The following is a 26,147-nucleotide window of genomic DNA, read 5'->3' as shown; positions in this document are numbered from 1 at the left end:
AATTGCATGTCTCTCATGAAACAATACGTAAACATCTAAGGAATATGGGAAAACTCCATAAAGAAGGTGTTTGGGGGCCTCACAAAATCTCCAATGTTCATTGTTTCCAACGTTTGAACGTTCCTTCATCTCTTCAGGCATGTAATGAGCATGAACTATTTTTGGACAGAACTGTCACCGGTGATGAAAAATGGATTCTCTATGCAAATATTAAATGCTAAAAAGAATGGCTCAGTCTTAGACAAAAACCACTTCCGACCCCAAAACCTGGACTCCATCTGCGGAAAGTGATGCTTTGCATTTGGTAGGACATCAAAGGAGTAATTCATTTCGAACTCCTCAATCCACAGTGAACTGTCAATACAGAGATCTATAGTTGACAACTGGAATGTTTAAATCAAGGCCTTCACTCGTCAATCAGAAAGCTGTTCTTCTTTTCCATGACAATGCACATGCGGCACGTTTGATGCAACACAAGATTAAGGAGTTGGGTTGGGAAGTTCTCTTCCAGATATGGCACCATGAGATGACCATCTTTTTCATTTGCTGCAACACCATCGTAATAGGAAAACATATACAAATGTGGAAGGTGTTAAAGAGGACATTGAAATGTTTTTTTACTTCAGAGACTGTTTCATTTAATAAATGTTTTGTTTTGATATACAAGTTGTTTGGGTTTTTTTCATCTAAAAAAAATTGACATTAATTTCTTGATGACCTAACATTTACCTTCAAAGTGTACATTAATGGTATTCAATCAATTAAACAATATAAAAAGATTGTAAAAAAACCTTAGAATTTAACATGAACAACTACAAAATTGTATCTGGTGGCCAATATCTGCAAATCTCTATAAATCTCAGAGAGAGAAATAATTAAGGAGGCAATAACCTAATTGAGGAGTTCCAAAATATTTTAGTTTGAAACCCCCAAATACCTTAGGCAGTCTTTGTGAGGGCCCTTTTCTAATGATTTCATGTAAATTCTAAATAATAGCCACTTTGAGGTACATTACTTTCATTGTATTTTGCTCTTTAGAAAAACATTTCAAGCATAAACAAAAATTGTGTATTTACTGCAATAAATAAAATTCTCATTGGAAATATTGCTTTGTCTGATGTCAGATAAATTGTAAAGAGAATATTTCTATCTGTGCTAAAGCCCCCTCAGACTGTTTCGTGGAATTCAGTTTATGAATCACTACACTGTATGATTTAGAGATAGAAGAAAAAGAAAACTGAATAAAGTCAAGTGTGGAGTGAAAAGTGTGAAAAATAAATGTATAAATATTATGTTAAAAATTCTAAAAACTAAAGTTGCTACATTGGCTTAACACCTAGAAATGTCAGAAATTTCTTAATTTTATTGTATATGAACTGATAAACATAAGACACATATCATCTGTCTCAGATTTGACAGAGCAAGTTAGAAAAGGCAGTATTATCCCATATATGTTAAAAAAAAAACTGGAGAAAAGTTAAGATGCTGAAATTTGATTTTTTTTCTCCTAAAAATTGTCTAATTCTGCAAATATGAATTTAATAATTTTCTTAAAAACTAAAAGGACAGAATTTTGTGTGACATTCTATCTGTTATATTAATTCATTTTAGCTATATAATATTATTAAGAGCAGGCTGTAACGTATATTTCTTTTCTTGCTTCACTATTTTAAGATTTCACCTGAAAAATTCATGTTAACTTTAAGTAAATAACTTTTTTTTGCTTGTCTTCAAAAATGAAAGTTTTTGTTTTTACCTTATTATTGACATTAACTCTCTCTACACGGGCTCAGTCAAATTCACCAACCATGTGACCACATTGTACTCGTTTAAACTTGTTATAATTTTGATATTTTAAACTTTTAATATAGTATGAGCATCTTCACACATCCGATTTTTTAGTGAAATAATTTGTCCGTGAATATATCAAGTCTTTTTTTACTAGTACAAGTGCAAAGTGTTTTTCATTTTAAGATTAAAAATACTTTTCTTCATCTCAAAAATCTCAAATTTCATTTGCATAATCTCTAAAACTTCCTAAATACATTTCAAACATTTGTTTTCAGTAAAACTTTACATCTTATGTGTTATTTTCTCTACCCTAACTCTATACCAGGTTGGTTAATTTGACTAATCTCATAACCACCAAAAAAAATTGAAATAAATCTAAATTACCCTTTTTTCTTTCTGTAATAACTTCAAATTAAAACATGAGACTATATTTGTTTATCCTTTATCTTTAAACTCTTAACAGTATACATCTGTTTATTTAAATTTTATTGTTTTATTACCCTTTGAATCCATGTCTAACTACTATTTATGCCATTATGAATTGTAAATCACTTTGAGAACATGGGGCTCACGTCATTCCATCGAATTACATTACCCACAAGCTACTCCAAGCTGCTCATGTGTGTGCCTCATGAAATTGTTCTTTATGTTATTATCTAGCCTTAAATAACCTAAAGATATTCTTATTTTTACATTTTAGTTACTTTTATAATAATGAATAAAGAATAAACATGAAAAACAAGAAATATAGTACTTACCTGAACTTTTTATTTTTTCCTGTCTACTGTTGATAACACTTAACCCTACGTTTTTATATTAACGATAATAGTGCACTAAATAATTTTTATTTAATCAAATAATGCACCAAAGAACATAGAATAATAACATGCAAAAATCAGACAATATTCCATAACTATCACAATTTTTCTGGCTCTAACTATGCAACAACAGCTGATACAAATTGATCCAAGCTAGTCAGTAGCTTTCCCATGAGAACAAAGCTTGGACTAAACGAGGAATTGACAATTTTCTATTCAGAACACAACGTAATATAATATGTCATTTGATAGGTGAAAACCTTGATTTTCTATTGGTTATAAATAATATATTATTAAGTGCAAGAGAGAACTGTTAACAAATCCTGAGGATGTAACAAGTGGGTGTGGAAAGAGGGGTCTGATTTTCTGTTTGATAGTTCTGTAACCAAACAAGATTGAAGGCTATAAAAATCATGCTTTGTCTCAGCAATGACAATTTTATAGTGAGTAATTTACATTAAATTTCGTATTTATTGGAGAGGTGGTGAATAAATTAGAGAAGAGGGGATGGCTAGAGAAAAATTGTCACATTTCTCACACTAGAGTAAATTCAGGATTTTTTAATATTGCCTTATAAAATTAAGAACCTAAAACTTATAAACTATTAAAATAAGAGTTTATGTTATACTAATTGATATAACATAAACAAAAAGTAGTTTGGTTAAATTTTGAATGTAAGTCACTAAAAAACTCGTAACATGTGCAGTAAAGGATGCCTTTGGTGAGAGAGTTAGTAAATTTTTGAAAGCAGCTGGTTTAAAAAATTTAATGTAACCTTTTGGTCATGATATGACAAACATTCTAATTTCTTATTATGATGTTATCTGTTTTTCTAAATACTAAATGCTTTTATTTATTATTAATGTTAATACCAAAAGATGTGGAGAAGAAAAGAGTTAAACAGGTGTTGGATTCTCAGTGTCAGAAAAATAGGTTTTCACTTGGTTATTAAAGTAGACAAGCTTTCTTAGATGTGAATTTATGTGTTGTACACAAGATTGTAATTGTTTCTAAGGTATATATATATGATGAGTTTTAAATTTTTGGAAATAAACTAATAATCAATTATTTTAGAACATGCTATGAATATAAATGCTTTATCTGTATAGAGAGGCACATGAGGGTTGTGTTCTTAGTGAGGCTGAAAAGAACTTGAGTGAAGAGATAAACATGTGGAATAACATTTTATTTTTGTCAGAAGAACATTTGGTACTTTTCCTGCTTCATTGTTTAATGCAAAATCTGAAGTATAAACTTATTTTGGCATTATTTACTTTTCTAATTCTTACTCGCAGTCCAACGGTAGCCACTACCTTGAAAAACCTGGGAGCACTGTACAGACGGCAAGGAAAATATGAAGCAGCTGAGACGCTTGAAGATTGTGCATTACGAGCAAGAAAGGAGGTCATTCTTCTTTTATAAACTTTTATTATTGCTTTTAAATTACTGGAATTGTAAGAATTTAGAGTAAAGGAAACACACATATTAAAATGATCAAGGGGAAAAATGTATATATAGGTAATGCAGTATTTATTAGAAAATTTAATTACCTCAGACATTTATTGCACAACCGCAGGAAGTGCAAAGCAATATCATCAGCCTGAGTATTTTTTCTACACTGGCCTATTTTTGCATTAAATCTTTGGACTTTATAGTCTGTTGAAGAGTGTTGGTTTGTTTTACAAGTTTGGGCTTGCCTTCCCCAGCAACAGAATGGGCTTTTGTGTCTTGTATGATAGCAGGATGATTGTTTCTTTTATTCAGTGAACTTTTGAAGCAAACCTTTAAGGATTTGGTTCCTCTGTAGGATGTTGATTACATCCTTATTGATGAAAGAATGAAACCTGGGTTTTGATATCCAATTTAGGAAGGAGATTCAATTCATTTCTAAATTCTCTGTTCTCAACAGCCACACCATTTGGCTGTATTCAGATGTGAATGTTTTCAACATCTTTTCAGAATATGTTATGAATAATTTTGCCCATCATCAAGAACCAGCGTGATGTATCTGTTAGTGGATACAGTTATAATTGTTTTGATAAGTGGTAGTGGTCACTACTTATGCATGTTCTAACTTCCCCTCCAGAAAACATACTTTTCTTATTTATATATACATAGATTTGTGTAAAAACTAAGATGGCAATATCATTGTTCCCTTCTGCCAAAAGGTTCCATGCAAGAGAATGAGTGTGGTTGGATATCAATTCTTGGTGACTGGTATTTCCAAATCCACGTTACAGAAGAATAAAATTGTACAAGGCAGGATAAACTTAATGTATTGTTGTCTTTATAGTTAAACATTATTTTTCCAACCTAGCATTGCAAAGAAGATTCTGTTGGATAACCTGATATAGAGATTAGTGAGGGCTAATCAGATTCTCACATACCTTGCATTGGTATTTTTCAAAGATGAAATACTGGAAGATGAGGATTAGTACATCCAGTCAGATTAAAAAAGCTTTTGTTGGATAACCCAGTATGGAGTTTAGTGAGCACTAAAAAAATTTGCAAGGATCTCTTATGGGTATTGTTCAAGGATGAAATACTGGAACCTGAAGTTTGATCAGACCAATCAGGTTAAAGTATTCACAATTAGTTTGTTTCTGAAATCTCTAAAGGCTTATTCCATCAGATTTTTATGCTGCTTTACATGTGTTCTGCAAAAGATCAATCATATCACTTTTGTTTGAGTTAGTATGGTCTTTCATCTTTGCACCTATCACCTGGCATGAGCAGGCACAAGTGGTAGTGGTGAATTTTGCAGCATAACAAATACTTAGGTTTGTATTTCTGATGTTATAACAGTTATCCGAGCACACTAAAAATTTAATGTGACTGTTGCTCAATAATACAATTATTCAGTATTTATCACTTAGGTCGGTAGTTTTCGAACTTTCAGGCTTGTGTACCACTTTTTGTTTAAACCTCCCTTTTTTTAAGTGCAAATTCAAAGCTAGTTTTAAAAAAATAAAAAACTAGAAACCAAAATTAATATTTATAACATTTACCCATCAATGGAAAGGATGTTTTTTTTCTGGCACAACTGAGGAGCAAGGGGTGCAATTTTTGTCAGTTTGAAAGAAAAAAAATACTGGCAAGTCTAGAAGTGAGGATAGTAGTGTATATATGTATTTGGAAAGCTCAAATTAGGTTTATTAAAATATTAATATTTTTGCATACCGCTGACATTAGCTCCAAGTACCACCAGCGGTATGCCTACCACAGTTTGGGAATCACTGACTTAGGTATTGTACAATCTAGTTTGCTTGAGGATGCACTAGGGGTAAAATGAGGGAAGAGAAACATGTCTTTGTTCATTTTTATCAGTTTCACCATCTTCTGAAGGGAAATTGTTGGGTGCATGATGTTTGAAATACTAATACTTTTGAAGACATTTGGTACAGGTGTTTTCTTATCTTTTTAGCCTTGTTACATGGTCCTAATAAGTCTTTAGAACCACACTTCATAGGACATAAATGCATATGTATTCCTTTGACATGACAGAATAACATCTTGTTAATATTACTTAATATATTAACAACCTAATATTTATATGGGCGATTTTCATGGTTTATATTACTAAAATAATTTACTAATTTGTCAAAATTGTGATATCAGTGAAAATGACCCAAGGCTTGCTTGTAAATTTCCAGCACTTGGTGAAGAGAAAAAATATAGATCACACTAGATGTACTTCTGCAGGGTACTGTTCTATTTCAAGAGTAAATAAAACCAAAATTAAGAGTAACAAATATTTCTATTTCTTCCTTTTGATGATCAAATGTCATGCTGTGTTATAGCCTAAGAATGCATAATTTTTCTCGTGATTCATGGTATGCGCACATTTTACTGGTGAAATGACAGTACAAACTGCAATGTTAAGCGTCTCTTATGCGATGTCATTGTAGTGTCTAATGACTGACTGACAGACAACACACTACTGTATAGTAGTGTGAGTGATTAAAACACGTGACCCCTTCAAGATTTTAAATTTTTCTATCCTTTTAAAGATGGACTTGGCATTGAAAGTACTTTATTTTTAAAACTATTAAACCTGGAAAAAAAAAAGACAGTAATTCTACTTGATCAAAGTAAACACTTTATCATTTTTTTTTCTATTGTTAAAAACCAATTGAGTGAAAAATCTTCTGATAATGTCAGCAAACAGGCAACAATTTTGTAGTAATTTGTAATGTTAGTATTACTTTCATGCTTTAGTATTATAAACTGATGTGTTTTATTACATGAGTTCTTATGTTTTAAGTTATTGTGCCTTCGAATTTCTGTTTTACGTAATAGCTTTTACTTAACAATAAATAAACATAGTCTGTGCCCATAAGTGCACCTATTTATATACTCATAATTTGAATATAATTTTAAGTTTATGCTGTGTGCCCCTATTTCTGTTTCAAGGAGGTAACTTTCTGATCTATATAATATTTTTGTTAGAAATGAGCACGAGTACACGAGTCTTTATTCGTGGCTTCTACTTGATTGTAGTTCTATTTTGAGTGTTTTTATCATAATTAAAGAAATAAAACAGATTTTCTATTATACAGGCTTTTAATTCATTAAAACAAGGAAAGGCAACCCAGTATCTCAGTACAGAGTTCACTGCTGTCCCAAAGGAAAAGAGACGCTCTTCTTCAAAAGAAAGTATGAGGCACGGATCTCGTGAGTCTCTCGATAGTTTGGCCTCCGAAAAGATGAGTGATGTTAGTGAAGATGTGAGTAAAAAAATGTGACTTTGAAACCTTTGTGGTTATGAGAATGTTTTGAACAAAAATTATAGTATTAGAAGATTTCATAAATTTACATAGTGTAGCTTAAGTAATAGCATAATTTTTTGTCTCTAATTGTCAAACTAACTTTGTAGTTGGTGGCTTAGTACAGTATTTTTTGATGGTGAAAAAAATACAAACTGTTTAATTGAACTCAATAACCTGTTTCAAGCATTCAAGTGTGACTTTGTTTGATAGACTCATTTCAAACTTTGATGTGTTTGTTAGTTGTACTGCACTTTATAAATATTGGGCTGCAAGATTCAAGACACTAACATACTTTTGTTTGTATATATGTGTATGTTTGTGTGAGTACATAAATATATATAATATATAAGGTAAAAAGTAGAATTCATTAAATTGGATTGAAAATTATGTGACAAACATAAATACATCATTATCAACATACTTGTAAACATACTGAAGTGTGTGATATCAGAAACATGAAACTTTCACAGGATGTACAAAATGCAATTCAACAGAATTTTTTTTTGTAAAGGGTACCGTTTCAAAGCTTCTGTGCTAACAACATAAACACACATTACATTGACACAGAAGAGTGGAAAGAAGAAAATGTTTGTGTGATTCAAGATGTGTTGATAATTAAAGCTTTGATTTAATTTACCATATATTAATAGTGCCATTGAATTTTATTTTGCTCAACCCATGAAAATCTCATTTTTGTAATACTACACATTTCATTTAGATGTGTAGATACACATGTGTATGTACAGAAACATGCATATGTATGTAATTTAAATTTTTTATCTTTATTGTAATTTCATTTGTGGTTCTCTCTTCTTGTTTCACATCTGTTGTTTCATCAAAGTAGATATTTACTGGTTGCATTGAAAATTTATAACAAAATTTTTACCTCCTGTGAAATATTCATATTTACTCTTATACTTTCAGAATTTTCTGCATTGCAAATATCAGATATTTCAGATCAGTTTTTTAATTACTTTAGTATATTTAGTATGAGAAATTATTTAATCTTGTGTTAATCACCTAATTTTCAAAAATATGCAAAAATCAAATCAGTAATTTGCATACAGTCATTTTATGACTGTTATTTCTCTTTGCAGCATTAACATTATCTTATTCCTCTTGTTTGGCATACCTTTCTATTTAATTTACTTTGTGATGGTTTTTTCCTGTATCACTCATATCCCAATATTATAGTTTTATACTAATTTATTGTATGGTTTTCTTTTCTGGCATGATGGACTACTGCAGATAAATTGATATCGTAGAGTCTTATAAGTAATGAATTAAGAATGAGAGTTGGGGGGATCAAAAATTATTGTTAGATTGCTTGAGACTGTCTGTGAAAAAAACTTGATGGAAGCTACTTGTTATTAACTTTTAAACTAGCTATGTAAAAAAATATACTTCCTTGCATGTTGTCTAGATGATTAAGATATTTCATGATACACAGTTATATATATAATGTATAAATGAACCAAAAACAATAGATGGTTAGTCTAAAAAACCTTGATAGCAAGACTTTGGAAAGTTATGAAAATAGTTCATAAGTATGTTATACTGTTATCTGTATAATGTATAAATGAATGAAAAAAAAATGATTTGGTTACTCTAAAAACCTTAAGGTTATGGAAGGTTATAAAATAGTTTGTTATTACACTATACACAGTTATTTATAAAACATATTAATATACCAAATAAAGAGAAGAATTATTAGGTGGTGGTTCTAAAAACCTTGATATCAAAATTATGGAAGATTATAAAATGTTACATAGTTGTCTATATAATGTATTAATGAACCAGAAAAATTAATAATGGTTAGTCTAAAACCCTTGATAGCAAGATTGTTGAAAGTTATAAAATGGCTTGTCATTTTACATTACACAGTTATCTATATAATGTATTAATAAATCAATATGATAAAAAATATTTGGTGATAGTTCTAAAAACCTTGATAAAAATATTATGGAAGATTATAAGATAGTTTGTGAATTGCCTTTTTCATGTGGTCAACCAAATTGATAGTAACCATTGAGTTTTATGTTTGTCAGCCAGAAAAAAAACCACTAAAGATTTTTTTCTAGCCTGTAATAAACAATGTTTAAATCAGAAATTGAAAATTTTGTAACTAATACTTAAGATTTTTTAATGAAGTGAATTTTTTAAAGTTTTATGTTAACATGAGTATCATGTGAAGTATAATTCATATTTACTGACATTTTTTAGTGTAACTGTATAAGAGGTTTTAATAATTTCTTTGTATTTTTCGTAAGACTATGAATGTTTACTTGTGGAAGTATATTAATGTGCTTTGCTGCTATAGTAAATTTCTGTGTAGTTTTCTGCTTTTCCTTCATAGTGATTAACTTTTAAACCTTACACTACAACTATTTATGATTAATGTGTAGTTTGCCATAATTTATTATTTGTTCCTTGAAACTTAAAGTAATAATCAGGTCTTGGTAAGTTGTATTTAAACTTTATAGCTCAGAACTCCAGTAGTGAAGTAGCATTTATAGTTAACATAATTCTTAAATGTCGGTATTACTAATGTATATGCATGTTTTCTGCTGGGTTAAGCCAAGCACTGAATTCCTGTAGCATACTTAATTGTTTAATGTCACCAGTAGAAATATGTATTTACAACTACTGTACTTCTTGTTTCTCTTGTCCATTCAAAGTTAAAAAGCTAGAAGACTTGTAAATTACACATATAATACTGCATACATAAATCTATGAAAAGTAAAGTTTGTATTTTTTTTATGTCACATGTGGAAATCTTTGGTAAACTGTTATAGTTCAACCACCAGTAAGTGACTATACTGCATGCATTCAACAATAAAGCATTTATCAGGAAAGAAAAGTATTCAATTTCCTTTTATGATGAAAATACAGTAGTGAGTCAGTTATTCAAACTAATTGAAAGTTGTACTGGTTTACATAATCAGTTTATATGATAATTGAATAGGCATAGTAACAATTACTATCTTTTTAATAGCTCGTAGATTAAACTTATCTTACAAAAACACATAAGTACTCACTGATGATATATTGCTTGTAACCTATTCTTTAACATTAAGAATACAAAAATACAAAGCTTTGTAAATTATTAAATTAATGCAATTCAGTAAAACATTTAACACCCACAGTTAATGGAAAGATATCAAAGATTAAAATTCAGTAAAACATTTAACACCCACAGTTAATGGAAAGATATCAAAGATTAAAATTCAGTAAAACATTTAACACCCACAGTTAATGGAAAGATATCAAAGATTAAAATTCAGTAAAACATTTAACACATTACAGTTAATGGAAAGATATCAAAGATTAAAATTCAGTACAACTTTAACACAGTACAGAACTTTAGGAATCATGAAGCTTTGAAAGTTAATTAAAAACAAAGTAGCCTACATGTTCATTCCCTTCTGAATCTAGTACATCTCTGCAGCTGGTACAAAAACATCAAAACATGAAAAAATAGCAGCATCCATCCATATATTTATTGGACCAGATAAGTGACAGACAGGACACTTTGGTTCATGTTTTTGAAACATCATGTGTTCTTTGCTTTTTCCACAACAGCATATAGCAGTTTGTATGAGCCAATGGAATTAGAGCAAACAAGCAGCTTCAGTCTTTCATTGCTCACCTTGTAACCTGATGTGATTTTCTCTTGCTGAGAGGCATGGGTCTTAGATAGCAGTGTTTCCCATTAATACCCCATTTCTGCACAAATGTAAGTTCATTTTCTACTGCGATCCTCTCACTGCACAAGTACAGCAAAGTCAGCTTTAAACGTATCGACAAAATTGTTAATTGTAGACATTTTCTCACCTTTAACACCCAATTGGCTAATGCAGTGTTGGTGGTGAAAGTTTTAAAGCCAAATAAAACTGGCTTGAAAAGACTAATCATTGAACCTGACAGTGGGACACTCTTGAGAACTTTTTGTACAAACAATAAGTGAACTGCATTGTCCTGTTCATCATTCAGGCAGATTACATAGTCATTTGCTTCAGGGTTCTATCGCCTCTAAAAAAACCTGCTGTTTGAATGCTTCTGTTTTGTCACTGTTTCATTTTAAATCACTCACTGTTCCTTTTCCAAGCCCAAACTCAAGAGTCAACTTAGAGACAGATTCTTTATTTTTTAATCTTTTTTTCTACCTTGTCAAAGACCAACCAGTTCTTATTTTTTTAGTTACCGTATAGGTTACATTTCTAACCCTCTTAACCCGGTAAAGTAAAATTGTGCATTTCATGACATTCTACACGGTTAATTTCAAAATATAATTAAACTTCTTTATTATCAATTTATATCAATAAGCTAGATTTTTATATTCTGTAAGTTTTTATTTTCAAAAAGAAATATTTAAATAAATTCTCCATCTTTACTTGTCTGTGCCATTTGACTCTTGTGTGCTTCAAGTTGCCTGTTTTTGTTTATTTATTACCCCTATATGATGTCCTGAGTTTAGTATGAATTACACATTTATAGAGGGTTAATACAACATGTTATTCAGCATATGATTACATATGCATTCAGTTGAACAGTGATCTTATAATTGACACTACTGTATTGCATTGACATAACAGAAATGGTAGTGTAAGAAAATTGTTTTTGTCCCTTTAAAATGAAAAGGTAGGAATGATTAAAATATTTTCAGGGATTTATGTCAGAGATAAACAAAATTTTAAAACCAATCTTGTATGAATTTTGTTTTTTATTGAATACCACACACATACCTAATTTGAACTGTTGTTAAAAAAATCAGTTTATGATATCCAAGGTCAGATATTAACTACTGTTAAAATTCATAAATTCATTCAGAAATGTGGTACCTTAGCTTATATATAAGTATCGTCATTTAGGACCATTCTTTTATATTTTATAACATAGATTGCCCTTCATGTTATCTTGATTTGTTGAGTAGTTTCTCATATTGGTATTGATTGTTATCTCACAAATTTTCAAAGATGTTATTATACAGATCAATAGTTTAGAAGGGGGGGCGGGGTCATATGAGCCCATGCATTGGGAAAATTGATAAACTCTTGATAGTGAAAATGACCAGTGACAAGAAAAGGTTTGAGAAAACAACAACTAATGTTTGGAATTAAAAATAGGTTTATAAAAAGTTAGTAACTGAAAGAATAATAATTTGGATGTTATATTAATAACATTGCATTTGCAAGTGCATTGAAATAGAATGTAATTTATACTGACAGATTGTATGTATCAATTCTCAGCATTAGATAAAAGCAATAATTAATATACATAAAGAATGCAAGGAATGTTTGGAAATTTTACAAAGAAGCCTTTCTATGTTTGGCATTAAAAGTAATTTAGTCCTGTCACAGTAGATCATACAAAAAGATTTTGATGAAGACATTTTTGTAACTGAATGCATAAAAGTGTAACCAAATATTTTGTTTTATTAAATGCTTTCCAATAATGATAAATGTTTACTGTTGTAATATTTTGTCTTTTGTTTTTAGCAAACTGTATTCATGTGTATTGTTGATAATTTCTAAAATTATCTAATCCAAAAATTGAACTGAAGAAAAGAGCAGTTTAGCTGTAAAAACAAAAAAAATTAAATTACAAGCTTGTTGCTTAAGCAGTAGGGAATAATGATTAATAGATGTAAGTTTGCATCAAACAAGTGTTTTATCTTGTAATGGGTATTTATGTAACAAATCAAAGACGTGTGTATTTAGATGCTTTGGTGTTCTTGTTGTTCCCAAGTTTTGTTAATGAAGTAGAAAGTGATATATAGTTAGACATACATTCCTGTAAAAATGTATTGCTCGTTTTAACTTCAGTATGATGAATCTAGAGATATAAAGAATATGTAATATTATTTCCTGTTCATAATTTCTGTAGAAGATGAAATCTTGAAGGATTTCGATGTATAATGTAACCGTTTCACTGTAAGTTTGTGAAAGGAGTGGGACATACACATCCTGTAATGAAAACCAAATATGTATTCTGATATACGTCAGTAAAAAACAGCAGAATAAGGTACTTATTATTTCTGAGAGTGTGAATCCGAAATTTATTGTCATTATATGAAAAATATTTTAATTTACCCATGGTGTAAACACAAGTTTGATTTGTCAAATAAATAGTTCTGGACTTTCTATTTTGAGAATACTGAATCTTCTGTAGGAGAAAATTATGATAACCATAAAATCGTCTGAAACACATTATTGAAAGAAAATATGAAAAAAAAATTGGATATTGGTCAAATGTTCCTTCAACTGCCACACAAAACATGAAAGCAGCAGTAAAACTAGGTTTGTTGACAAGGTAATCTGTCATAGTAACAATTATTTTGTACAGGAGATGAAATAACATCTATTGACAACATTTTAAGTATCAAATGTATGACAACTTAATGGGGTGATCTTCTTTAAATTTGTTGTGCTACATACAAGTATCCTGTTGTAACCAGGAGTAAATACAGTATGACTTCAATAAAATGTTACTATTGTAGAAAATGCTATTCTTATAGTAAAGCTAGATAAGCATTTTCAGAACCTTCTTCGAGTTCTGCCAAAATATCCAATCTTAGCAGAACATCTGGTCCTTTAAACTTTTATTAAACTCTTCTACAAACTTTCGAACCTTGTTACTGACACAGTCTTACTAAAGTTCCCAATACTAACCATGTTTCTGACACAGTCTTACTAAAGTCCCCAATACTAACCTTGTTTCTGATACAGTCTTACTAAAGTTCCCAATACTAACCTTGTTACTGACACAGTCTTACTAAAGTTCCCAATACTAACCTTGTTACTGACACAGTCTTAGTATTGGGAACTTTAGTAATCTTTGCCACGTAAGAAAACGTTTTCCAAATAGCTTTGTTTTGTTAGCACTATTTTTCAAATTTTGTTTCATTTTCAGAACTTCTTGTAATGTGTTTGAACAAGGAAAGAGTGAGCCTTGTTATTTTTGATTTTATTTTGTTATACTGTTTTGTTTTTAGGACAAAGCACTGGCCAGTAATATCTCAATTATTTTAAGTGAACTTATTTTTGTTCTGTTCTACTCTCAAAATCAAATCTTACAATAAAACAAATTTTATCTTGAAAAATCTATCTAGTGGATTTTATTTTTATTTTTTACTATTGTGTTAGCAGTGTTTAGTTTGCTGGGCAGTGTCTTAACAGTGTTTTAGTTTAGTTTATTTTTATTTCTCTAAATTTATTTATTATCTTTGTTTATGGACAGGTAGAGAGTACCACCCAACAATTTTCTTTGATGCTTCATATAATTTGTGTCTGTCCGTTTAGCTAGCCACCTTTTCACATGTACAGAGAACTGAGAACTCGAGTCCCCTACCTGACCTTAGCCAGTCCTCAAAGAGCAGTACCAGTGGAGGAGGGCGAAAATCTAAACTACTCCATGTATTTGGTTTTCGCTCATAACCTTCAAGAAAAACTATACTACATGGCTAGTACTTGGTTTTGTGGTGTTAGTATAAAGGACAGATTTCTGCATAATGAATTTCTTGAATTATTTATTGTATATTTATAGTATTAACTTGAAAGTATCTACTAGAAAAGGCTATGAATTTCTTATTGTTCCATGTGTAGAGCTTACAGATAAGATAAGAACCCATAAGCAGTTCTTGAACAGTAGGAAAAATCTCATCAATTAATTATACAGAATAAAATATTTTTAATTAGAGGATTTTATTGTGGTATGTTTATAGTATTTCTGAAAGGAAAATGTAAATCATATTAAGGTGTGAAAAATGAATATACTAACATCTTCCATGTATAAACACTTTCAAACACAAGGCAGAACTAATAACACTGTATTGATGGTAATTTAAATACAAAATAAGTTGTGATTTATTTTTTCTGTTGGTTTTAAATACACCTTAATAATTAGATAACAGAGATTGAATTTTCAGCACTAAATACCTAATTATTGTTATTTATAAAAAATACATTTACATAATTATGCCAAATATTCCAAAAAAATTTACATTTCTCAAACAACTGTAACATAATTTTAGGTTTAAGTCAAGTATTTTGATCATTTTTCAATACATTATTTATAGTTAAAAAAGTAGGTATGATTTCCTGTTGAATCTATTTGCTGTTTGTGTAGTATAAGTTATTGAGAATGTTTCCAAGTTTTAACAAGTTGTTGTAAAATAATTTTTCTTTAATACTCTAAATAAAAAATTATCACTATTAGAAAGGATAATTTTAAAATTTTATTTCTCAAAATATTTATATAAATTACCTTCTTCCTCTAGTGTCTGATGTTACAAACACTATAGTTTCCATAATTAAAGGAAAAGGTACATTTATTGACAGTAAATAGTTTTTATAGTTTAATACTTCTTTTTAGTTATGAAATATGCTATTGGAGGTCAAAGATAGATCTTAACATACATTTTTAATATTTTTTTTACACTGCCATTTTCTACTTGGTTTGAAATATTTGGTTAATTTTTATTTTATGAATTTGTAAACTCTAAGTAATTTATAATTTCATCCTACTAAGAAAACATAGGATCAAAAAGAATAAGTAAATCATGAAGCAGTATTGTAAACAATATATATATTAAATAAGGTTTAGCTTCATCATTTGAAACCCTTTGTGTTGATAGTTAGTGTGAATTATCCTATTTCAAAATTATAAGATGATGATAATTTTCTTGATTTGGATATTAAATGAACCAAAACTTGGGAATTTAGGTATTAAATGAACCAAAACTTGGGAATTTAGGTATTAAATGAACCAAAACTTGGGAATTTGGATATTAAATGAACCAAAACTTGGGAATTTAGGTATTAAATGAACAAAAACTTTGGAATAATTTTGAGTTATATTTCCCGTAATTTTAATTTATTGTTAGTGAAACTATTTAAATCAGAAATCTATTCTTCTAAATAAATTGAACTTTTACTGATGATTAGCGAGTTTGTGTTTCATATTAATTATATTAATGCACAAAGAATGTTATTTTACAAACATAGTTTTAATCCATGACCAGAAGTACTTGTATGGTTAATAAGATAGTTCTTACTATGTAAAATGAGAATCCGTTTTATTTCTCATTTGGAAATTTAGTTTTGTACTCTTATCTGTGTGAAAAACCCAAAAGTTATATAACTATTTTGTGAGTCTTTTGCTGCCTCATTCCTTTTAAGTATAATCTCTAATGCTTCTGTACAAATGAAAAAATAATACTTTTTAAAGTTTTTAAAATTTTCAGTAATTATTTCAGTTTAACCTAATTTAATACTTTTGAAAAATCATAACTTAATGGAAAGTTATTTTATCCAAATGAAATTATTTAAAAATTTAAATCTGTAGAGGGGAATTTCTTTTAAATGTGTTTTTTACAGATAATAAAACCACATTTTTTCCCTAAGATTAATATAATTGGTTACAAATCCTTTGTTTTTTCAAAATGTTTATCATTTAATGAATTATTACAGTGGACCCCTCTCAAATTTATCAATCTTAAAGCTTTAAAGAATTATATATACAGAAAAACTGATACCTATCCAGATTTGTTTTAATTAAAAGCAAGCAGTTACATCTTCAACTCGAATCTTGATACTACTTGTCAGCTTATTTTATCTTTTTTTAAGTCGGAAATGATTTTTAAAATAAAACATATAAAAAGAGGTGGAACAGACATCTGTAGTTGTCACATATTTTTTTACATTTTTTTCTTTTTTTGGAGAAAAAGTTTGACAGTTCACTTTATCTTTCTACCAAAGTTTTTAATGTTTGAACTATAATATTTGAAATTACATCATAATCAGTTTGGTTAATGTTCATTAGTTGTTTTATGAACTCGTTATTGTTAAATTACTTTGATGTTTATTTGTAATATATTTAGTTATTTGCTGTAACACGTTAAAGCAGCTTCAACTAAAATTTGTTTCAATAAATTGCCAACCTTTGTATTATTTCCTTTGTCTTCTCCATGTTATTTAACTGTATACAGAAAGGTTTCTTTATTTTGTCTGACAGTTTTTATATACAGTTCTATACAAATTTTAAAGACATGTTTCAACTTTTAATAGTTACAGTTTATTAGAACCTTTTTATTTATTCCAGTGATTTTGTTCTCAAATTTTTATAAGTAATATTTCGAGAACTGTGTAGGTATTGAGTCATTCAGTCATGTACATAATTTTTTTTACTAATATGCTACAAGTAAAGAAAAAAAAGGAAGTAAATGTAGGGATGGCTATCAGTCCTTCAAAAAACAATGCAAACAAGACAGTAGGGATAGCATTTGCACCATCTCTATATTATAGCTTAGGCACACAATATAGTAGAATGTTAATAAACAAAAAGAAGATAAAATAAACTCAACTGTGATTAAATAGTTATATATACTAGAAGAAACGCTGCCATATGTGTGGCAGCTTGTGCTAGTAATTACTATTGTAGTATTCATACTTCACTGAAAAAAAATTAGAAAAAGTGAACATTTTCTAAAAAAAAGGTTGTTTTTTCTGAAAGTACTGCACATGGAAAGTGTTCGGATTCATTGCGTCAAAATGATTCAACGTACAGAGCTCAAAATTTTCACAACTTTTACTTATAATACCTGTTATGTTTTTATATATTAAATATATATTATATATATTGAAAAAAAAATAGTTTTTTTAAGAACATCATTTTCTCAGTACTACATTAAAAAATTACACCAATAAAAATATAAACAAACCTATAGGTACAGTCCTAGTGAAACTCGTGTTCTTGTTGTGAGGAAAGTACTTATATTTAATATTGTGTTCTATTATAAAGAAATGGTTGTTGCACATACCACAGTTATTTTTCTAATTGTCTGAATCTTGAATACCCAAAGTGTGAAATTTTTTTATGGATTTTTATTTGTGGTGCCATTGAATAGATGGCGCAGGAGTTTTGGTTACATATATAGATACTGACATACACGGTACGTCCATTATAGTAAGATTGCTATATGTTAATTGTTTCCTGTGTTATTATGTAGGAATGATGCAAATGCCATCCCTATTATCATGTTTTCCTTTCATCTTATTATCCCTACATTTACTTCCTTTTTTGAAAAGTTTTTTCTTTATTTGTTTGCTTGTTTTTTAATGAAGTATTTCATTAGACATAGGAATGTTGTGTATGTATAATCAAGTTCTAAATACAATGAGGTTCCAAGTGTAATATTTATTGTTTATTATTTGTTGGTAATTCCTGTTTCACCCTGTTCAAATTCCTGTAAGAAAGTTAACTTCAAGGGGTGATGATAACATCGTTTACACTAGAATTATGATTTTTTTAATTACTAGTTATTAATAATACTTATAAAAGCGGACACTCCGTTTGCAACTAGGTCACCTTGGTGAAATTGATGGACACCATTGTTTTGGTTTTTGATTTATCATGCAATAAAAAAGAAGCTGAAGAAAGAAGAACAAGAAATTCAAACATTTGCTATGATATTTACAGACGTTCCCAGAACTTGTAGCTCAGTCATTACATATATATATTGTTATAAAAGGAAACGCTGTATAGCACTGTAAAGTTCTGATGACGTATTAAGGAGATATTTAAAGTACCATTTCGATGAACACTAGTTATCCCTACACAGGCAGTGCTACCACCTGCCTGATAACGCTGTAATGTATGGCTTAGGTAAATATACTCTCTCTTCTGGCTCGTCGAAAATTCTATATACACCTAAAATATGTTAAGTACAGAAATAATTATTGTTTTTATTCATTCATTTAACAAGTCGCATGTTAAGCCTGCACATAGAGGTCGACACTGTATCTTTACTTGTGAGTGAGTCCTACATCTATAGGTACTTCTTTTTCATTTTTTACTACATTACAATTGACCATTGCATCAATGTAGTGTGTAGCTTAGTTTTATTTGTTTACCGTTTGTATGTCACACTATTTTTGACCCTAATGTTTGAATACTTTATTGAAATACCATAGAAAGCCCATGGTGGGCATAGCACAGATAACTCGTTGTGTAGCTTTGTGCTTAAAAACAAAACAAACCCTTTAAATTTGAAAATCAACATAACTGTTTTCGGTCTCTATACATTTGAAATATTTTGTGTGTACACACAGAACATATAATTTTAATTAATCGGCAACTTACAATTAATACATAAAAAACTGACTGAAAGAAAGCCTTTTGTAAAGGAAGGTGGTAATTATTGACTGGTCAACTATTTTGTGGTATCGTGTGTATTTTGGTGTATTGTTTTGACCCCTAGTGGCTCGGCTGTAAGTCTGATGGCTTATCACGCTTGAAAACAAGGTTTCGAGAACCGCGATGGGCTTAACACAGATAGTCCATTATGTAGTTTTGAGCTTGTGAACAAAGAGATGTACTTACGAAAATTAAAAGTACTTTGAATTCATTAAATTAGCTGTTGATATAGTTGACTGATTACACTCCTTGTACCTAAAAGTGGTATTAGTTCAAACATTAGAATATGTAACTATTCAGTTACTATTAACATTCGTTCAAATTCACAAGTTCTAGTTAATTGAATAGTGAATAAAATATTAGTAGATGAATCGCATAGACTTCTGCCGTAGAATTACCTTGGGTGACAGCGTAAGTTCCAGTACTTTATAAGGTTTTAAACATTTCTTTTTATCGTGTGCTTAACGTTTTAACTTATTACACATTATAATGGTAACAAATCTGTCTTTGGATAACGTATTCATTTATAACTTGTTTTAACCTATTACACATTATAATGGTAACAAATCTGTCTTTGGATAACGTATTCATTTATAACTCGTTTTAACCTATTACACATTATTATGGTAACAAATCTGTCTTTGGATAACGTATTCATTTATAACTTGCCAAATTGTATTTCACAAAAAAAGTTTTGTTTTGCGCAGTATAGACCTATATACATATGAGGCCCCCAGTGGCACAGCGGTATGTCTGCGGACTTATACCGCTAGTAACCGGGTTTCGATACCCGTGGTGGGAAGAGCACAGATAGCCCTTTGTGTAGCTTTGTGCTTAATAATAATAAACAATACATATGAAATTCAAATAAAACGTTTCTTTCCACCGTATTTTCATAATATGTGCAATAAAGAGTTAAAAATTTTAAGAGTTAAGATTCTCTACAAGAATCCAAAAATTAAATTGTTTTGCCTTCTTATTTCAGAAAGTTTTTTTTTTTAAGTCAATATGCTTTTCATTTCCCCATACGTTATATTAATTTTTAAAATGTCAGAACAATTGTCATCTATGTATTTTTTGCTATGAACATTTACGGAATATTTAACGCCTTATTCTGAAACCTAATTGTTAGTATTAGAGTTAACCCTGCTTGGCTCCCAGTAAGTTGGAAGGCTTTTTACGCTAAAAAAATACATGGTTTCAATACCCATGATGGGCACAGCACAGATTGTATAACTTTGTGCAATCAAAAGATCTTGCTTGCTGTTGCAGTTTCAGCGTAAAACATGTATCTAGACATACTGCTACCAACGAATACTTAAATGTTCTTATATCAAAAAGATCCTTGGTTTAGAATTTCGATATACTGTAGTAGTACGAAGTATGTTAGTTCACGTTGCATGAGAACCGATTTTTCGAGCAACGTTATCTCGGCGGCTTAGCTTTTGTTTCTATGAGCTTTTAAAATGTGTATTTGAAATACTTGTTTGGAAAGAAGTATACGATCAGTTTCATGTAGGTGCTTTGTTAATATAAGTTTTAATGGTTTGTTTGAAGTATATTGAGAAAGAAGTATACGATCAGTTTCTTATTTGTATATTATTTCCCCGAACGGGGATCGAAGGCCGCCTGCAGAGGTCACGTGTTTTAACCACTCGCACCACTACACAGTAGTGTGTTGTCTGTCAGTCAGTTATTAGACACTAATATGACATCATATAAGGGACGCTTAACGTTGCAATTTGTACTGTCGTGACATCATTAAAACGTGCGCATGCCAAGAATCACTAGAAAAATTATTCTCACTGTAGGCTACAACACAACATGACATATGAACTTCAGAAGAAATAAATAAAAATATTTGTTACTCGTAACTTTGGTTTTATTTAATCTTGAAACAGAATACTTTCGGGGACCCTGCGGAAATACATTTAGTTCAAAAGGTGTGAGTGGTATATTTGCTTGGAAAGAAGAGTCAATTAGTTTTAGTTGCTATCACTTTATGCTTTGAATAGTTCATCTGGAATAATTGTATGAAAAGACGAATAAAGCTAGTTTTCTGTAGATTCTCTCTATATATACACGCTGTTGAAGATTTCACTACATTTAGAAATAATACAGATTATACATACTTTCCCGTTGGGTTATGGCTATCTAGCAGGCGGCCTCCAAGCATTACAAATATCATTTAGTTAAAATTTAAGAAAAATCATCATTTATTTCACATTTCAAAGCATTAACTATTATTATTTAAAAAAATTAAAAGATGCGAGTAACAGTTAGTATGGAAATTTTATTTTATACATTTCATCATAGTCGTATTTTGTGTACTCGGGTCATATGCGTATAACCAAAAATAAACAGGAATTTGTCATTTTAGAGTAATTTAAACGCCACCTGAACAATTATGAATTTAACACTATGTCAGATATACTTATTATGATGCTGATACTAGCTCATTAAAAAAAATTAAGATAAGCAGTTTCGCATTTAATTTATTAATTGTAAAATTAATGTGTATTATTATTATTTTTTTAATTCAGTCGTGAATATTGTTGATTTATCAAGAAAATGTATGGGAAGAGATGTTAAATCGCCACGTAACGACAAAAACATTTGTTGAGTGCCTCTCCTTTTAGCCAAATCACAGATCCACCAGTTGGAAGATGCATTATTTATTACGTAGCTCCAAACATACAGTTAATAGTTATATGTCCCGGCATTCCCACTGGACAGTCCTGCTGTAGGTTATCTGCTTATATAAGCCTTTAAAAGTTTGTTTGGAGCACTTGTTTGTTAAGGAGAATACAGCCGATTTGCTATACGTCTTCTGTTTATATACATTTTTAAGGTTCATCTGTTAGGAAAGAAAAATGCAAACAGTTTCTTATAGTTAGTGCGTTTATATGTTTAGTGATTAGAGCACTCTACTCACTCACAATCGGCTTGTCGCGGGATCGAATTCCCTCATTAAACATGCTCGCCCCCCTTTTAGCCGATGGGGCGTTATAATGTAACGGTCATTTTCACTATCTGTTGGTAAGGGATTACCAAGAGTTGGCAGTGGGTGGTGTTGACTAGCTGCATACCCTCTAGTTCAGCAGCTCCGAAACTGTGGGTCGTGACCCCATGTGAGGTGCGAAAAGATTATTACAATTAGGCCTACTTTTGTTCTGAATTAAAAAGCCGTGAAAAGCGCCTTGTGAATGTGTTGCTATGTTGTTTTGGATACTGTCTGGGGTCGCGTAAATTTTTACGTCTTAAAATGTAGTCATATAGAAAACATTTTGGGAACCGCTGCTCCAGTCTATCAATTCAAAGTTAGTGACAGCGCAGATAGCCATCGAGTAGCTTTACGCATATTCAGTAAACAAACCTGTGTTTATATAATATCCCTAAGGTTCAAGCATAACCATCCTTAATTTCAAACTGCTGATCACAAGGAAGGGTAAACAGTCAGCCACATCCGCCATATGTACAACTACAGTTAGTTGAAAGATTAACTGTCACAGGTATAATGCTTCCACATGTGAAGGTGTGGAGCGTGTTCAGCGACGTACTGCGGCTGAACTTTGAACCGTCTGGTACGCTAACAACTAGGCCACCACGGCCTTCCTTGGAAAGAAGAATACAACCAGTTTACTGAAGGTCATATTTTATGTAAACCGAAAGGTTTGTTTGGAAATAAGAATACGGATATATTTTGTTATATCCTCCATTTTATATAAGCTGGTAATGGCACATCTATGATTGATTAAAAAAATTCAATCATTTTATTGTAGATTACATACATATTTATATATAGGCTTTTAAAAGTTTATCTGGAATATTTGTTTGGGCAGTAATAAAACCGATTTCATGTAGGTACTGTGTTTATAAAACAATTTTAAAGGTTTATCTGGAATGCCTGTTATGGAACGTACTGGACTAAACGGTCAGGTCAGAGACATCTTAAAGTTCAATTTTAACCATTCCTGATTTGAAATTGCTGACCAGAGGGAAGGCAACCAAGCAGCTCCACCCGCCGCCTATATAGTTAATTCCAACCGAAAAGAAGGATTAACTATCAGTTAAAATGCTTCCACATCTGAAAGTGCAGCGCGTGTTCAGTGACGTTGCTTTTCGAATCTTTGACCTTCCGATGTACTTTCTGGTATGCTATCAGCTAGGTCACGTTCGATCTTTGTAGGAAAGAAAAATACAGTCAGTTTCTTGTAAGTCTTTATTAGATGAACTATTAAAAGTTTGTCCGGAATGTTTATTTGTAAGAAGAATACAACGAGTTTTATGTAGGTCCTCTGTTTATATAAACCTTTAAAAGTTTATCTGCAATTATCATTATAAAAATGAAACATTTATAACCTATAATTTAGTTAATAACCAGTTTTAAATATGTGTATATATATATATATATACACAGTACATAAGAATATCTTGCATTGGTATGTAAATGATCACATATTTATTTCTTTAAACTTCTAATTATAAGGGAAGAATACGCTCAATTACGCAACAAAGCTTCAAATTACAAATCTTGTACATGCAATATTAAGTGATACAATAATTCAATCCTGTATATCAATATTATTGAAGTCAATATTTTGGGCAAATGTATACACCAAGTGCTCCTAAAACGTTTTTATTTTACATAAATTATTTCTAAATAGTGTCGATTTAGTGCCTTACCAAGTAAGCTGTGCAACAGAACATTCGTTTAGAGTCCAAAACAACAATGGTACGTTTTGATGTGTGTTTATAAATCTGACGGACAATTTCATATCTATGGGTTATGTGTGGACGTGAAAAGCACAAGTGGGAATTAGAAATAATTTTATGGTTATAATTTATAAAGGCCAACGAGGTTTTTGAGTAGTGGAAATGTACGTGTGAGAGAGGAAACTAAATTTATCTCCAGTTTATGATTTTGCTATTTATCTAAAAAGTATCTCTAGTTTTATGCTGTTCGTTTGACTTTGAAGAATTCTTGTGTACAGTTTCTTGGCAATTCCTTTTGTAAGCCCTAAAACTGTTCCATTTTTATACATTTCTTTATTAATTGTTAACGATATAAAAACTCAACTCAAAATTCGTATGTTTCAGAAAACAAACAAACGAGAATTCTCATTGAAAGCGATATGCTACAGTCTACTTTTTTAATTTATATTATCCCGAACGTGGCTAAGCGATTAAGTAACACATAATTCCTATCTATTTGTACAGCAGGACCGTAGGAAGCGGTCAGCCCATGGCATGTATAGCTACAATGTATGTATTAAAACATGTTTCTGTCAATTCAATATATTGCATTGTGTGTATGCAGTATTTGTATTTAAAATGGATCAAGATGTAATGTCATAGCATTCAATTTTCAAAATATGTCTGGGGAGCATGCCCCCAGACCCTACTAGGAACGGTAATGGTCTGCCCACTTCAAAATTGCTTCCTACGGCAATGTACAGTATTGTCATAGTCAGTTTGATAAACTTTTCAAACCGTAACCGTACTGCAGGATTGAAAAACAGAAGTGGGTGACATTAAGAGGGGATGGGACAAAAATATACCGATATAAAATACGTTTGTTGAATTTCACGCAAAGCTACTTGAAGGCTACCCGTCGCTAGAGGGAAGTTAGCTAGTCAAACGAACTCTTAGCTACTTTTTACCAACGAATAGTGGATTTGTCTGTTACACTATAACGTCCCAATGGCTGAAAGGGCGATCATATTCCGCGACGGGTTTCGATCGCGCAGGTTGCGAATCGATCCTCCTAACCACGAGGCCACCGATATCAAAGCATTAATTATCAATAAGTTTAGTTATTACTCTCTGTTAGCTTTACAAATTTAAATTATTAAGAAAAGTTTTAAAGCTTTTTAGTAACTTTCTGCGACCTGTCTAATAAGTTCTCTTATAATTACACAGCGAGGGAAGTATTTTTAATTGCGTAACCTACTGGTTTGTGTTTTAATTTGGATTTAATTAGATTGTAGTTTTATGAATATTCTCAATGTGCAAGATTATTGTTTTGTTTTTTTCGTAAATGTCAAAGATAAAATAAGTAATTCTTCATCGACTTTTATGTATCATGTAGGTGTATAATCGTAGGGAAAATGCTTATAAGACAATTTGAAATTCTTTGGTGCACTGTAATGTGTATGTGTAACTAATAAAAAGTCAACTTTAATCGATGCATAACTGGAATTTCTTCTGTAATGGTTTGTTTGTTTGTAATTAAGCATAAAGATACACAATGGACTAGCTGTGCTCTGCCCACCATGGGTATCGAAACCCGGATTCTAGCGTTGTAAGTCTGCAGACATGCCGCTGTGCCACTGGGGGGCTTCTGTAATGGATATGTAAAAATAAATGTTTACGATATTTGTTTGTATGTTTGTAATTAAGCACAAAGCTACACAATGGGCTATCTGTGCTCTGCCCTCCACGGGTATCGAAACCCGGATTCTAGCGTTGTAAGTCCGCAGATATACCGCTGTGCCACTGGGGGGCAAATGTTTATGAACTGGATGTTTTGGTTCATCAGAAGAAACAGTTAAAACCTCTCACGGAAGGAAAT

General features: G+C 30.7%; 1 protein-coding gene across 7 annotated transcripts in view; it reads left to right on the top strand.

The window, feature by feature from the left end:
* The window catches only part of LOC106458278 (kinesin light chain-like), a 93,047-nt gene that overhangs the window by 53,576 nt on the left and 13,324 nt on the right, over positions 1-26,147 (top strand). For 6 of the 7 annotated variants that reach the window (XM_022384436.1, XM_022384437.1, XM_022384439.1 and 3 more), the window contains 3 exons: positions 3,905-4,013; positions 7,169-7,336; positions 14,680-17,328. In XM_022384436.1, the coding sequence (XP_022240144.1) occupies positions 3,905-4,013; positions 7,169-7,336; positions 14,680-14,814 (412 nt within the window). In that variant the 3' untranslated portion in view covers positions 14,815-17,328. Of the gene's footprint in view, positions 1-3,904; positions 4,014-7,168; positions 7,337-14,679; positions 17,329-26,147 lie in introns of those variants that run through there. The other variant, XM_022384440.1, reaches the window with a different exon arrangement.

The sequence above is a fragment of the Limulus polyphemus genome, unplaced genomic scaffold (assembly GCF_000517525.1).
Source record: "Limulus polyphemus unplaced genomic scaffold, Limulus_polyphemus-2.1.2 Scaffold438, whole genome shotgun sequence".
In the NCBI taxonomy this organism is placed as follows: Eukaryota; Metazoa; Arthropoda; class Merostomata; order Xiphosura; family Limulidae; genus Limulus; species Limulus polyphemus.
Note: the sequence above shows the minus strand (reverse complement) of the source record. Positions and strands in the feature narration are given on the sequence as shown.